Source organism: Diospyros lotus, chromosome 5, assembly GCF_014633365.1.
Source record: "Diospyros lotus cultivar Yz01 chromosome 5, ASM1463336v1, whole genome shotgun sequence".
Taxonomy (NCBI): Eukaryota; Viridiplantae; Streptophyta; class Magnoliopsida; order Ericales; family Ebenaceae; genus Diospyros; species Diospyros lotus.
Window position 1 is genome coordinate 26490018 of NC_068342.1, and position 17671 is coordinate 26507688.

Sequence of the window (17671 nt, forward strand, 5' to 3'; positions counted from 1 at the left end):
TCTTGGCCACTCGGCTGCGTCGAGTGGGCTCCCACCCGGCCCGGCCGAGCGGGTCTTCCTTGGCCCTTGACTTTGATTTATCTCCTATTGGGGCTCACACTTGATCATAAATCCATTTCGCCCTCCCGGGTACATCAGAAGCGATTTGATATAAAGACGACAAACATTGCAGAATGCCTCAATGCAGCTTTGGCAGATGCACGTAAATTGCCTATTCAATGTTTGATGGAGTATATTAGGAATATGCTGCAACAATGGTTTTATGAGAGACGGGGTCATGCTAGTAAGATGGGTGGACATCTCACCTCTTGGGCTGAAGGACAAATAGCCCAAAGATTTGCATTATCCTAATATTGGTTGTCAGAACCGATTGATATGTATAGATTTAATGTCAAAGATGGTAACTCCGGTGGCATAGTAGACTTGAAGGTGAAAACTTGCACATGTTGGATGTTTGATTTCGACAAATTGCCATGCGGACATGCCCTGGCTGCTGCACGTTCACGTAATATTGACCCATACACTTTGTCGTCCGCATATTACCAAACAGAGGCTCTGTTGTGTGCCTATGCCGATCCGGTTATACCGGTGGGCAGTCAGGCCGATTGGATCGTACCGGACGAAAGTGCATCTGTTAATTTACTACCTCCGGCAACTAGACGCCCATGTGAAAGACGCAAGACATGCCGAATTCCTTCAGCCGGCGAAGAGAAGAGAAGGGTAAAATGTGGTCGTTGTGGTCAAATTGGCCACAATCAGCAAACTTGCTCAAATCCAATAAGTCTGGATGAAAAAAAGGAAGACAACAGTAAAGGTGCAAGAGTGGATCACGTTTGACTCGTCTGACACATATGCTTGTATTGAATCCATATATTTGCTTCTTTCACCAATGTTGTAATAAATATTTAAATATACATTCAAATATTTAACAACCATGGAGCAGGTATCATTGCAGTATTTAAAAAGAAATTCTATGGTGATCGTTATCGGTTCTGACATATCGGTTATCATCACCATTTATGTAAACCGATGAAACAAAATTCTGTATGGAATCCGACCATCGGTAACCGACACAATATATATGGAATCCGATATATTAGCATTAATATCTGATCTATATTAACCGACACATCCATGTCCGATAGACTATCGATTTTAAGAGACCGATCTAACAAGGAACACGTGTTTAATTTGTAATTAAAAACCGATATCGGTTATATACCGAAATGTAAAATTATGTAATAGGGTATCAGTTCTTATGTATCGGTCATGTTACCGACATACAATAACCGATTATGATGAATGAGGATGATATCGGTTTGTTTGAATCGATCATCGGCCGATATTTTGCAAACGAATAACCTTTGTATTAGAATATTGGTTCATATAACCGACGTATGTAAACCGATGAAATAGAATAAAAAAGATATCGGTAATTTACATCGGTATTTGGTCGATATGTTGAACCGATATCGGTATAGATGTTTATTACCTACTTTGGTTTCATAATCGATATTAGTGCATGTATATTTAAATTCTCCAATCATATTACAATAATCTAGATGCATTTATAATTTATATTAAATTTAAATTTTTATTACAATAAGGTAAATTTACAGTTATAATACAACTATATTCAACGAATGACAACAATCATTGCAACTATTCCAATAACTTGTACACAATATGTACTATGCAAAGAATGTAAATTTACAAGTACAAATATAATTGTTCAGTTTTTATTTCGCTTTTTGTTTGTTTTATCTGCAATCTTGGCTGCAAAATCCCTTGCATCCAATATTGCAAACGTATAAAGCTCCCAAGCCATTCGAGTTCTGAATTTTGAAGCTTTTGACTGGGTCATTTCTACAATTGGTTTGTTGTGGGCCATTAATTCCATCCACTTCAGAACAAAAATCCTGCAATCACCACCCCTGCCAATTGTAATCAAGTTGCAAAAATCAATAGGCATCACAATCAAAATAATTTTAAATAATAAAATTAAATTAATGTTGCTTACCCAGTTTGCTGCGGAGCGTCCTCAATCTTTAATTCCCATTTATCCTTTAGAATAAATCCAGGTTTCAAATCTCCATATCCACATTTTGTTAGAAGTTTTGGTATCATCTCTACCATATATTGAAACTTATTTTCATAACCAATGGGTTTGGTAGAGGAGTAAACATGAACACGTTGAGCGCCCAAATCAACCCTAAATAGAACCCAGTGATTATTATCGATGTTTGCAGGGCAGAGCATGTTATCAGCGTTCAAAAAAGGGTTGGAGTAACCTGTCTCAGCCCAAAAAAAATACAACAGGGATGTCGTGATCATCCCACGTCTTCCATTTGCTAGCCTTATAAAGATCCCAATCACTTTTCAAGGTTTGCTGTGAGAGGTCAAAACGATAAATGGTTAATTTCCAAAATAAACAGTTAATTCCATATAAATATTGGGATATATATTGATTTTTGTATAACTTACGGCAAATGTTGTATCAACCAATCTTAACTCTTTATTGTAAGAATGCGATTCCTTCATTCTCTTATTCAGCATGTACACGTAGGCGTCCATATGCTGCAAGGATTTAAATATAATATCATAAACACATATCGGTTATAAATAAATGATCGTAATAGATATCGAATACTGATATATATGTACAATACATTATCGGTAACATAAATCGGTCATTGGTAACATATATCGGTCATTAACCGATGTATGAATACCGATATATGAATGTTGATTAAGGTGTCATAACCGATATATACATAGCAATACATCCGTCGGTAACATATATCGGTCATTAACCAATGTATGAATACCGATATATGACTGTCGATAAAGGTGTCATAACCAATATATGCATAGCAATACAACTGTCGGTAACATATATCGGTCATTAATCGATGTATGAATATATGAATTTCGTTAAGGGTGTCATAACCGATATATATATATATATATAGAAATACAATCGTCGGTAACATATATCGGTCATTAACCGATGTATGAATACCGATATATGAATGTCGATAAAGGTATCATAACCGATATATACATAGAAATACAACCATCGGTAACATATCGATTACACACCGATATATGAATACCAATAGCAGAATTACTATACAATTAGAGAATTACTTACCTCAGATTGGAGCCACTTGTCCGGTGTGGTGAATGTCTCAAAAAAGTCCTTATTCATTGAACAGCAGGTTGCGATTATAGTTGATGTCCGACTATTTGGCTTTTTCATATATTTTTCAAATGACTCCCAAATAATACTAGTTGGAGCACTTATGTCTAGGGGGCTCAGCTTGTCAAGCTTGGAGGTGTATGTGGGTGGTTCTTTGTCCTCCGTTTCAGCATCAGGCTTCAATATTGATTCAATTAGCCTTTTTCTTTTTTGCCCCTTCTACGTACGTCTCTTTTTATACGTCGCCTTAATAGGACTTGTTGGACTGACTACTTCTAAGGACACATCCGTCATACCCTCCTTTTTCTCCTCTACATTCTCCATGTCCTTCTTCTCATTCTTCACCTTCTCTGTCTCCACATCCTTCCCCATCTCCAACTCCTCCACCTTCTCCACGTTCGGCCCCTCCATTTCTAGCCCCGCCTCCACATCCTTCCCCACCTCCACCTCCTCCACCTTCGGCCCCTCCACATCCTTCCCCACCTCCACCTCCTCCACCTATTCCAAGTCCTCCACCTCATCCACCTTCTCCAACTCCTCCACCTTCTCCACCTTCTCCAACTCCTCCACCTCCTTCACCTTCTCCACCTCCTCCACCTTCGACCCCTCCATTTCCAGCCCCGCCTCCACATCCTTCCCCTCCTCAACCTTCCCCCCATCCTCCACCTTCTCCACCTCCATTTCATTCCCCTCCCCATCCCCATTATTCCTCTCCCTCACAATCTCCACCTTCCACAAGAATATTTTTAACAAATCCATAATGTTACCTATATCCCTTTTCACCTCCATCTTTATCATTTCGATCTCTCTATTCACCTCCATTTTCATCATTCCAATCTCCATTTTCAAATCATGAACTTCCCTACTAACTTCCCCAACTTCATTCTTTAAACATTGTAAATAGTTCTTTAAAGTTTTTATTTTCTTCAGCTCCACATGCATTTTCTTTGATTCACTTTGTTCTTCTTTTTCTTGTTCAACCATATTTTCACCCCTTCCTTCTCCTTCAACGACATTTTCTTCTTCTTCTTCTTCTTCTTCTTCTTCTTCAGCTTCATCTTCTTCTTCTTCTTCAACCTCCACATCATGTGCGTTGTAAAAATAATCTGCACGCATCTCCTCTTCTGTTGGCACCATATGGATAACATTTTTTTTAAAAATTCCAAGCTCCGTAATATCTTCTTGGCAGATCTTCGAAGAATAAAGTTTCCATTTCTTTATTCTTGGAGCTTGAGGGCCTTCTCTTATTCTTTTCACAATTTCCAGATCAACCAAATGTGGCATGACCTCAAACAAAAATATCTGCAATTGAAAAAAAAAAAGAACGATTTAAATTAGACATATCGGTTATAAATATCGATTAATAACATACATATCGGTTAAATAAATCAGTCAATTACCGATATTGCATAACCGATATCCACATTTGTATCGGTTAGTCCACATCGATTCTCGACAGTATATACATATATATTATAAATATCGGTTAACCAAGGACATATCGGTTAAAAGAATCGGACAATTACAGATATAGTATAATCGGTACCTACCTCCGTATCGGTTAGCACACATCGGTGTTCCACTGATATATCGGTTAGTCCACATCGGTTAATAACAGACTTATCGGTTCACATAATCGGAACAACGACACTAAATCTCTATATCTCTATATCTCTATAACACATAATAAATCAATACCTATATGGTAAGTGGGAAATCTCCAATGGAATACGTCTTCTTCTTAGTGTTCTGTTTGAACCCATTCAATATGCCTTTTCTGGCACTCTCTATAGTCGTGATAAAGGAGTCGGTTGCCCAAGGGAATCGGTTCAACTCATCCCAATGAGTGGCCAGGTGAAAATACCTGATATCCACCTTCGTGGCATGAGCCTTGGAATTTATTTCCCACATCATCATCAGATATGACATGGATAGGAGCTCGTCATCAGAACACTCCACCTTTCCGCTAACAATATTCTGATGAAACACCTTCATTAACCTCGACCCTGAAACCCCAATCTTTTGGTTGTAATTAGGGAAAAACCTGGCAAAAATTTGTGGGGGCTTCTTCAACATGATTTTTTGCTTTGCTGCTTCGCTGTTGCCAAACTTCAACCCCGTGATCAGCACAAATTCCTCCCTCCCAAATTTTATTTCCTGACCTCTGACCCTGAAGAACAATGATCCTTCCTCGTCTGTCTTTTGCAACAGGTTTAACAATAGCTTGTGGACTAACTGAATGCTCCAAGTTATTCCATGTACCCCATATACAATCTGGCCAAAAGCAGATGTCTTAAACTGTTCCTCCAGGCGAGGATTCTGCTTCAGTATAGTCCGAATGCCATTAACGGTGCCTTCAAAATGATCATTTCGTGTGACTCTGGCAGTGAAATACTGGTTAACCTCCAAGTCCTTATCCCTTGTCGTCTTCTTCTCCGTGTTATTCGCCGAAGTTTTCATCTTATCACTGTTGTTCTTCTCCTCGAACGACACACGATGTGAGCGCGCCATTAGAAGCAAATAATAGCAATGATCCTTGTCGACGTAACCTCTTCAGAACTTCAATATCAGGCGCAAATGGGAAGCAAGAGTTACGTCGATGTTGAAGCAATCGAAATGCAACCAAGATGATAAAGAGTCTCATTTTACCGAGAAGGGCATTTGTGTCCAGTAAAAAAGCAGTCCAATCGATGGGTGCATTGGTCAGTGCATATGTCGAAAAAAATTTAAATTTTTTATTGATATCGGTAAATAGTATCGATATCCAAATCGAATCGTCTTTACCGATATAATATAAACCGAAGTGGCTATTAGGATATCGATTATGATATATTGGTAAAAATTGATGTATGTCGCCGATATCGTTACGCCGATATCACAAAGTCCAGCGATGTCGGCAACTTTTATCGATTACAAACCGATGTGGTTTAACCGATATTGAAATATTTAAGTGAATTTAATATTAAAACGGTTCACTTCCCAATGTCTGCACCGATAGGACACGTTAGCGACTGGAATTAAATGCATTCCTATCTATACTCAACAGATATCAATAATGATGTCCGTTGCAGACTTCCCAATACATAATATATAACCAATATAATATCGGTTACTTGTATCGGATTTAAACCGATACACAGTAACCGATATATTAGTCGATATAGGATGTATATCGGTCACTATGTTCGGTTACTTAACCGATATGTATACACCGATATGTAAATGGTTATTACGAAAAAATTAAATATTTGTCCCAATGTTAGCACCAATTGTACATGTCTGGTCTATAAATATCGGTCACCGATACGACAATATTGAATGATGTCGGCAACATGTATCGATTATAAACCGATATTGTTTAACGACCTCCTTCGTACATGTTACTATAGGTGTGAGTATATCGGTAACTTAACCGATATTTAGACACCGATATTTAAATGTTTAATGACGATTTTTTAAATATTTGTCCATTGAACTTCCAGATGTCAGCACCGATAAGACGGACTACTCTATAAATATGGCTCTCATCACGTTTGAGAAGAACAAAATCGAGAATTCGGGAAGACGGCAAACCTTTGAAGACGTTGAAGACTTTGGAGATCACCTTGAAGACGTTGTTCCCCAATGATCTGAAATAGAAGCCATGGAAATAAATTGCTTTCTTCGGGCTTCTCAGAAGCTAGAGCCAGGTTCATTCACAAATAGTTAGTGATCGCTCTGACCATTCTGGATTCTTCAACCTCCAAATACATTGCCAAGGTATTACCTTGGCAATGTATTTGGAGGTTGAAGAATCCAGAATGGTTAGAGCGATCACTGTTTGTGAATGAACCTGCGCTAGCATCCGAGAAGCCCGACAAAAGCAATATATTTTCTAGCTTCTGTTTCAGTCTCCCAACCATTAGCCTTCTACCTTTTGTTTCACCCTGAAGACGTTGGAGATCAACTTGGATAAGGTTAGTGATTGCTCTGACCTTTCTAGGTCCTTCAACCTCCAATTGCTAAGGCAATACTTTGGCAATGTATTTGGGAGGTTGAATGATCTAGAATGGTCAGAGCAATCACTGTTTGTGAATGAACCTGCACTAGCATTCGAGAAGGCCGACTCTGTAGAAGAGGGACCTACAATAGAGAGAGACAAATATTTTTTATTTATTTTTATTGAATTAATGATTTGTTAGTCCTTCTGTAGTGTTATTTGTGTATAAATATGAAGTTTGTGTATAATACGACATTACTCTTTATCAGTCACGTACTTATATGCGCCTCTATCAGCATTATATTCCCACCGACCTCTATACACACATGAGCTCTGTAAATTAGAAAAAAAAATAACATCGGTTAGATGTAAGTAGAAAAAAAAGTTATCATCGGTTATATCGGTTTCACAATATCGGTCGCACAAGGATATGTAGGTTATTATATAGCAGTTTACGTAAAATTAAACCGATATAGTTAACCGATATAGTTAACCGATATTGATATATTATTTGTTATTGGTTGTAAATCGGTTAATATGTATCGGTATACATTAAATTTGAATCAGATATACTGATATATCATTCGTATATATTATATATCGGTATACATTATATATTGGTGGATGTAAAATTACATCCAATACAGTTATACCGATATAGTAGTTGAAATAGGAAGTATATCGGTTACTATGTATCGATTTAAATTAAATTAAAACCGACACAATTATACCGATACATAACATTTTTGGGTATCGATATATAAACCGACCGGATATAAAACATTTTTGGGGGTGCTTCTGGTTTGAACCTTCGCTCAATCGAGCTTTAGAATGCAGAACCAGAGCGAGCTTCATTTGCATACCCATTACGCAGTCATTACAAAAAATGCATCGAAGAGGGTAAAACACTCTGAAATTACCTGCAATGGTTTTGAAGGCGAAGACCGACGAAGAAGCAGCAACTCTAGATGCTTAGAATAGAGAACGAGCGAGAGAGATGACGAAGAGGACGAGAGAGAGAGAGATGTTCTAGTTGGCGGGCGATTGGGGATGTGCGTGTGAGAGGAAGAAGACGAAGGGGATCGTAGGCTGATTTAAATCGGGGGCATTTTAGTCCATTCAACTCTCAAAAGTCCTAGTTTTGCAAAAAAAAATTAAGAGTCCTATTTCTGCAAAGTTCTTTGCCGGCAGTCCTATTTTTGCAAATTTCCCAAGTCCTTTTTGGTTTTTGATGTAAGAAAATGTCCAATAAAGATTTGTCTTTCTTATAATTATAAACAACAGCAATAACCAAATTGGAACTTCACCTTGCCCTACCTACTAAAAATAAACAGGCAATCTACTGCCAGTTTGGAACACGAATACTAGGTTAGGTTGTATTATCTTGTGGCACAAATTTTAATTTGAAATATTATTTAGATACTTAATTATAAGATTTAATATATAACATATTATATTTTATGTCATATTAATGTTGTTATGCCTGCTAAAATAATTGAAAAAGTAATAGCAAGCCCATGAAAATGAAACGCCACGTGGCAGCCTTAGGAATTGCCACATGGCAGACCATCAAGATGCCATCTGGCTGCTTTGTGCAACCATGAAGGGGGACTCCAGCATGGCCGCTTCATGCAGCCAAGAAGGGGGCCTCAGGCCGCATGGGCCGCTTCCCCCCTTCCCCACGCTGCCATGTAGTAATGTGGCCAAGGAAGGAGGAGTTTTCCATGCCCAAGAGACCTCTCTCGGGGGTCCTAGGCAGCATGGAAGTGGCCACTGTGAGTGGCCATTTCCCCTTTCCCCCTTCCCCACGCTACCACGCAGCAGCGTGGCCATGGAAGAGGGGCCCTCCACTCTCAAGAGACCTCCCTCAGGGGTCCAAAGCTGCATGGAAGTGGCCATAGCCGCTTCCCCCCTTCATACTCCCACATAGCAGCATGGCCAAGGAAATGGGGGGCTTCACCCCCCACCCTGGAGGAAGGTCCATCAGGGGTGCCTAATGTGCGCCTATACACGCGCACTCGTGCACGCTCGGCATACACTCTCGTGCTGAAAATCTCACAAGACTCAGTAAAATTGCATCCGAGATGCTTGCCAAAAAAAATTGGGCCACTCGACACATGGATGCCTCTCCTATTGCTATAAATAGGAAGTCTTTTCCCTTGATTCGATATGTAACTTCTGACTCTCGTACTTACTTTTTGCCTTCAAGCATTTCACTTTTACGAGGAGACTAACTTAAGTATCGAAGGGTCCACATAGGGATTCTCACACGCGCCCCTAACCGATTTTCTTTCTAGCAGGTCATCCATCTCTCTCAACCTAGCCAAGGGACTCATCCACCGCTATTGTTACCCCCGGGAGACTCATCTATCGCTGTCGCTCCACCCTGGGAGACTCACGCATCTCTCCCGATAATTACTCATCGTTTGGATAATCCATGTGTTACCCATCACCCGAAAGGGTCATCCATCCCCCGAGTGAGTCATCCATCGCTCAGATTTGCCACATGAGAGTCATCCATCACTTGGATAAGCCACATGTGGGTCATCCATCAGCAATTTCCCATCTACAAATTTATTGTTGTAACCGTACAATAACAAATGTAAATATAAAACATATAAATGTATAAACATCACTAAAAATATTAAAATTAAGTGTATAAATAATATTTTTGAATTCAAAATAGGTGAGTTTTACTTCAAAATTAGTAAACTAAATATATATATATTTATATATATAATAAGAAAACATCTGTAACAAATAAACATGTAATGGTAATCACATATGAATCATTTAAAAGATGTAATGGTAACGTGATAGAAATGTAAAGTTAACATAGCACATCAATTTTAGCCAACGTCAAACAAACAAAAATGAGTAACTTATTTGGATTGACTCCAAAAATTCTATACAGTCGGATAAAACAAAATACTACAAGTTAATATTAGGAACACATAAACAAAGTGAGACTATACTATTCTAGGCTAAATATCATATTTACTTGAATAAATATAATATTCATATATAATAAAGTCTTACCTCAGTTAATTTCTCGACATCACTCCATTAATATAATGTCATTCATCTCTCACATTGGTGTACCCTCAATAATCTTAATAATAAAAACATAATCTGATTAATCTAAGGTAAAGGGTTCAAACCTATTAACATCCGAGGGATAAAATTACATGTTAAGAGGGTGAGAATGCCATGTTAGGTTAAGTAAGTTTACAATAGTGGAATACAAAGTATCAGGGTCTTATATTAACCCAAATTCTCATCCAATTTTGCAAAATCAATTATGGGCTAAATAATATAATCTGTAGAAAATCCTTTTAACCATTTTAAGGTTTATGCAATACCCCATATTACATGCCTATTTTAAAGTGATTAAGGTGGATCACCGAGAGTTGAAAAGATTTTATTCAAGAAATAATGGCTTTAAGAGTTCAGAGAGTATCAAATCAACAAGAGGGATGGTTCTAAACCTTACAAAGTGGCACGTAAGTGTGGAACAAATATGAGGAACTTGAGATGAGTTCACTGATAAGATTTGATCCCAAAATTGGTACAATTCCAAATGATTGAAATAACGATCCAAAAGAATCAAAATGTTATAGGGGACTTCAGGAAAGCAAAATGGACTGAAGTGAGGATTTGTTTTTGGTTAACAACCAACGCTTAAGTGAGTTAGGCTAAAATAGAGGCCCAAAGGTTTGTAGATATCTAAAATGAGAAAACTAATTAGTTAAAGGTGTCTAAGTTATAGAAATTCTTAGAATGGGCACAAGTAGACCCCGAAGGTTTGATTAAGGAATATTTTAAAAAAATTTGAGGCATTGATGATATTTTTGCTTTTGGTTTTGACAATGCAAAAATAAGATTAAAATCTTAAATGTCTTTGAACCAAAAATCAATTTCAATTATGGCAAATTAAATGAATTCACACTCTTTTCCCAAAGTAATTCACGTTCCTAAGAGATTCGTTTTGACAAAAATACATTGATTCTCAAGTCTCAAGATGTTGGTCAAAGTATTTTCCAAAACATATGTTATTCATGTTTTAGGAGATTGGAAAAATAAAATATTAAAATTCAAATAAATCTCCAAATAGTGAGAATTAGAGCTAAAGTGTTCTAAGGCAAAAGGGTAGGATTTGTCGACTGATTGTCTTAGATCTGTTGACTAATGGACAATCTTGGTTTTTGTCTGTCGATTGATGTCTTCTAATTTGTCAACTGACAGCATGCTTATTGTCGTGCATCTATCGACTGCGGTAAGCTATTTTTGTTTCTGCATGTCGACCAATCTTATTCTGTTAACCGACAGAATGCATGTTGATCCTAAATTTAAATTCTTGTCTTGATCTGTCGACTAATCATCTGTGACCTATTGACTAACAGAATGCATGTCAATCCATTTTCGTTTGGTATCTATGTTGCATCTGTTAACTAACCCCTTATTCTGTCAATTGATTTTTGAATTTAAACACTAATCTGTTAACCGATGTCTTGCATTTGTCAACTATTTTTGTCACAAAATATCCAACAGCTAGTTCTAGAGCGCATTAAATGAGCCTCAACTACCTCAAACAGTAAAAAATTTGGAAGCATTCACCCACAACTATAAATACTCGGTTGGTGAAGCATTTAAAGGGTTAAAAGAATTTATTGCCAAGCGTCCAAGAGAGTCAATCAATTTATTGTGCTTACATATTTCATTCTCTCATTTTTCATATTTCATTAATGCTTTATACTTTTCAAGTCTTGTATTTTTTATTGACAGAACTTGCAACTAAGAGAATATACTCTTAGAAACTCATTTAAATTTCTTATATACATTTTTCTTTCTAACCTGTATTGCTAGAGGGATTTCTTATTCAAGCAAGAAGGTGTAATTCCTAGTTTGGTGCTAGAGGGTCTATTCAGAGTGATAGAAGGATTTTTAGTGAATTGATTCTCAAAAAATCCTCAGTGAGAAACTAAGGTAGTGGATTAAGCTTAGTTAAGTCGAACCACTATATATCGTTGTGCCTCTTGTTTGTTCGTACTCTTTATTTCATTTATTTCTCTAAGAATTTCTTTATTTCGGTCTTTCACTAAATCCTTATTTTTCATCAAAAAAATTTCAAGTCTTAATCATTTTTTTAAACTACCCAATTCACCCCCACTCTTAGGTTTTGGTGCCATTATATCAATTGGTATTAGAGCAAGGTTTCCACTATTTTTCAAGGTTTAACAACCTAGGGTAAAAGATCCGCATATGGCACACATTGCTAGCACTTCACAATCCAAGGGTCAAAACACCACTCGTCCTCCCTATTTTGATGGTACTAACTACAATAATTGGAAAATTATAATGCAAATTTATCTTATGCAAGACTCTAGCTTGATGCAAGCAACTCATAAAGAAATCAAGCTCTCGGATATGGAAAAAATTGAAACCTAGACAACAGAAGAAAGAATGAACATGGAGATCAACGCTAAGGTAATGAGCACATTAATTTGTGCTTTTTGCCCGTAAGAGTTCAATTGCATATCAATTTGCAAGACTACCAAAGAGATATGGGACAAACTAAGGGTAACCCATGAAGGTACAATTTAGGTAAAAAATAAAAATAAAAATCAATTTACTTGTTCATGATTATGAGTTATTTTCCATGAAAGAGAATGAATCTATCAAAGACATGTACACTAGGTTCAATGATTTGTCTCCACATTAGAATCTTTAGGAAAAACTTAAACAAACTGTTTTGCTTTTTCTACCTCTACTTAGTGAGGAACCGATATCATCTATATACTCTACATTGTCCTTGTCCAGAGGATCGCATCTTCTATAATGCCCCCACCAAAACTGATTCTTTTCATACTTTATGGTTTTTGTTCTAACCACCAAATGGTGTGTGGAACACTCCCCGTAAGTGGGTCACTGACCTTGTAAGGGTGGTGAAATTGCGATTAGGTAAGGCCATCATTAGCAATCTCTTAGAATAATACCCGTTATGCTCTTCTCCTTAGTAACCCATCACATCTATATGACTACCTAACGATCGATAGATTATTGTGGGCCATCCCATCACGGGCCCCTCGAGCAGTATCACATCGCCTGCCTACCGCCCACGCAACTACAGAAAAATGGGACATCCTTCTATAAGATGAGCATTCCCCTAAGGGTGTGGATCCACCTGATTGCTTTTCTCGTTTTCGCTCTTCTTTTTCACTTAATCTTAGTTTCTTTATATTTGCGTGCACAATTCCTTATTGCTTTACTTAACTTCATTTTCTTTACTCAGACTCTCATTATTTCTCTTTTCTTTGCGTGCAACAATGAGGCGGATGGTATTAGGCTCATAGATGAGGGTAGGCTTAGCATTCACTTTTGAGGGTTCATCCCACGAACTAGCAGTCCACGCACCCAATCAACATAAGAGGTTGGAGAGACAGTGCTTACACCACGGTAGAAGAAGAAGAAGAGAGGCAAGCGTGAAGAAGAAAGGGATGCCACCACGTTCTGCCTGATCATGAACCTCACTATTCCAGAGGAGGGGGAGCTTCCAACTGCCAATTTCGAGCCAGCCAACGAACCTCTTCCTCGACTATACACCTCTCCTGCTAGGGCTTCATTAGGAAAGATGAGTGGATCTGGTCACGGGGGGCTCTTTTAGGGACGTAGAGGACCCGTTGCTGTTGAAGCATGAACGAGTCACAGTCCCTTTGGTGTAGTGAAAGTTGAGGTGTCTTCAAAGCCAGATCAGGTAGCCATCGACGCCGCTCAAGGATGGGGTCGCATCATTTACAGATGGGTCGTGATGAATCCCCAACGCCCTGGTCGTCGAGTCTCAAACATCGAGGATCCCTAGCGAAGCCTCAATCCCATCCTACTGGAGATGCCTCATCCCATTTAGAAGGCATGTGATTTAGGCAGAGGGTGATAAGCACTAGGCGAGCCTTTCCAGATTCAGTTAGGGGTCCTGGACATTAACACAATTGGTGTCAAGGCCCACCTATTGTACTCTGTTATTCTCCCTTACGTTAAGGGACAGTATTTTAGCAACTTCCTCGAGGACATGGACAACTTCAAGTATCACTTGGCCATCGTGAGTCATTTCTTCTAGTTTTTTAGCTTCCCATTCGTTGCTCTGTGGCTCTTTCTTATAATCTTTACCTTGTTCCTTGCAGGGAGCCGTGGCAACGAATTCCATGAATAGAGCTTGCCTAGCGGCTAAAGAGGGCGAGCTAAATGAATGGAAGAACAGGTCAGTCTCATGGAATCAAGAATGACAGCTCCTGAACTGGCGCATTCAAGACTTGGACTTCAAGGAGTGGGGCTTACGTTGGGAGAACGAACAAGTTGCCTCTTCACACAAGTCCCTAAAAGCGAGCTACCAAGAGGCCCAGGTAAAGCTAAAGCACAACCATGAGACTCACCAAGAGCTGTTCGCCTTGTTTTAGGATGTTTGAGAGGAAACTTCACGCCTGTAGACCGAGCTAGCTAGTGACGAGTAGCAGGCGATTAAGGCACAACAAGAGGTGGGAAGACTAAAAGTGGAAGCTAACCGGGCAGTGAGCGACAAGTAACAGGATGTGGAAGAGGTCGTGAAGAAGGCAGTCAAGGACTACTGACTTTCTACAAACTGCTTCCACCGAAAGGACGAATACGCTTCATGTTATTCAAAGTTTGGCTTCTACCACTATCGTACCTTCCTGGAAGTGAGGCAGTCGCACAAGTCATTTGAGGACATGGTTTTCACTGACGCCATCTCCTTTGTCCCTTCTCAAGACTGGCACAAGCTAAACAACCCGGGACCCAACGAGTGCATGAGAAGAGCATTGGAGGATAACTTGATTAACTTGTTGGGCCCTTGGAGTCCTTATGTACCGGATCCTGAGGAGGACGACTTCCTGGCTGGCACGACCAATGTCAAAGTCTTCGTTGACATGGCCCACACCATTCATTTGATCGAGCAATGTCTGAAAGTGGATGTCATTGGCTGGGCTCCCTAGTATTTGCCCTCGGGGGGTCCGAGACAACCTGACTACACTTCCACTCAAAGTTAGGGTAGAACACTTCCTTATCATTGAACTAGTGAATGTAACAAAACATTAATCCTTTTGTGGTGATGTATCTTAACTCATTTTGAGGAACACCGATTTTTTGTTATAATGTACCTAGCCTTCACATCATAATGTATGCGCCTTTGAATGTTTTGGTGCTTTTAATATATATATATATATACATATTGTGTCGTTATTTTTAGCCTTTTCAACTACTCGCCAAGGGTGTAGGTCACTTTTTCTTCCCTTATCTTGTGAGTAAATCGTAGTGCGGTTAGGGAGCAATATGCTATTAAGCGTTCACATATTTGTTTATGGCATTATGCATTAGTTGTTATCAATAGGGGCCTACTTACCTGATTCATCGCATCCTTAGCCCCTATTGATGGATGGTCATGGGGCCTATCTAGTATGCCTTCGTCATAGTCAACACTGGGTACTGGTTTCAAGCCTAGGCTCTAGGCCTTGTAGGTCAACATAAGGCCCTTCGAGCCGAGCTTTCCCTAATTGTAGGCTCTTGATGATTTTGTTTCACGTCGGATAGTCACCTGGTATCCAAGTTTGTCGAGGGACTTGGTGCTGGATTCCAACCACGTGTCCGAGTCTATAGAAAGACTTAGCATCGGATCCTCATAGAGAGTCTAGGCCATGCACAGTAGCTTGACTCTAGTCATCACCAAGGGATCTAGGTTGGTTTCTTGTAATAATGCTGAACTTCATTAGTGAATCAGGATTAGTCTAGGGGGCATTGCATTAGATCACCTTTGGGTATCCGACGTCACCATTCAGCCTTGTATGTACTTCCCATATCATCATGCCCCTTTCCAGACTCATCTTCCATAGGAGATCTAGGTTCGGCCTGGGGTCAATAATTAGAATTCTACCGGACGTTCCAAGTTTGTTATAAGGCTTAGCGTCGAATCTACCAAGGAGTCAAGGTTAGCCTGTAAGCTTAGCACCGGACTCATATAAGGGATCCAGGTTAGCTTGCGAGCATTACATCAAAATGGATCCGGGAATAGAGGAGAGTCCTGGGCCCTTACGCCAAATCACAGTTGGGCGAGTTCGTCATATAAGGTTGACTGCAGTCTCATGCTTTCCTTGGGCTCTTTTGGGATCATTCGATGCAGGGGCTTTAGATTAGACCTGGGATTATTCACCAAACTGCTGCCAATCATTCCAAGTTTTCCGGGAGGCTTGACGCTGGATTTGCCAAGGAGTCAAGATTAGCCTGTAGGCTTAGCACAGGACTCAAGTGAGGGATCTAAGTTAGCCTGCAGGCATTGCATCGGAACACATCTGGGAATCTGAGGAGGTTTGTGGTCCTAGCGTCCCTCTAGGACGTAAGCTCCTCATTACCTTTACTATTCTATCACCGCCAAGCTTGGCAGTGCTAGGGCTCGTCAGAGTCGATTTCTTGATGTTATCCCTGCATCAAATTTTATGACAACTACAGGTATGTACACGTAGTGCACAAGGGAATTTATGTGGTTCGGCTTATAACATCGCCTATATCCACATGAATACATGGGGTATACTCTTTTATTCATTCAGGGGAGGGGGGTTACAATTCAAAGGGAAATCTAAAAAGGAATCTTAATCCATAACTTGGTCAAGAAGTGCTCCTCGTGGCGCGTGATTCCTCGTGTCTTGCTCGTCGTCCTTCTAGGCGACTCTTGTAACTGGAACGGCTGGAAAACACCTTTTAAGGTGCATGGTGTTCCACGTCTTGCCTAGTGCCTTGCGTTGCAATGTTTGCAGCACACATGTGTTCAGCCCTAACACCTTCACAATTCTATATGTCCCCTCCCAATTAGGCCTGAGTTTTCCTTCCTCCCTTAGGGCGTTAGTAATTATTGTCTTTCTGAGCACCAAATATCCTTCCTAAAATGTCCAAGGGCGAACTTTCTCATTGTAATAGTTGGAGATCATTCTCTGATATGCTGCTAGTTGTGTAGTTGCCTTCTCTCTTAGTTCATCTAGTAGATCCAGATTCTTCCTCAAGCAATCTAAGTTCCCTCGCTGAAATCCATAATTCGAGGCAAAACTAAGTCTACTTCCACTAGGATGAGAGCATCTGTCCCATACACCAAGCTAAAGGGCATTTCCCCCGTAGATACACGATTGGTCATGCAATAAGCCCATAAAATGCTAGGGAGTTCATCGGCCCATCTGCTTTTTGCCTTCTCTAATTTTGTTTTCAGCCCATGCAAAATGGTTTTTTTACTCACCTTTGCATGCCCGTTGGCTTAGGGATATGGTAAGGATGCCATTCTCAAACTAATCCCCCGAATCTGACAAAAAACTCTGAAAGCTTCAAAGTTGAACTGCGTTCTATGGTCAGTGTTGAGAATTCAAGGAACACGAAAATGACAAATTATATCTTTCCATACCATCCCCTTCACCCTCCTTTCCGTTATGGTTGGTAGGGGCTGC

General features: G+C 39.5%; 1 protein-coding gene across 1 annotated transcript; it reads left to right on the plus strand.

The window, feature by feature from the left end:
- Positions 1–375: 375 nt before the first annotated feature.
- Positions 376–837, plus strand: LOC127802170 (uncharacterized). The gene has a single exon (XM_052337874.1). It carries the CDS (start codon positions 376–378, stop codon positions 835–837), a length of 462 nt encoding a protein of 153 aa, XP_052193834.1.
- The last annotated feature ends 16834 nt before the right edge of the window (positions 838–17671 follow it).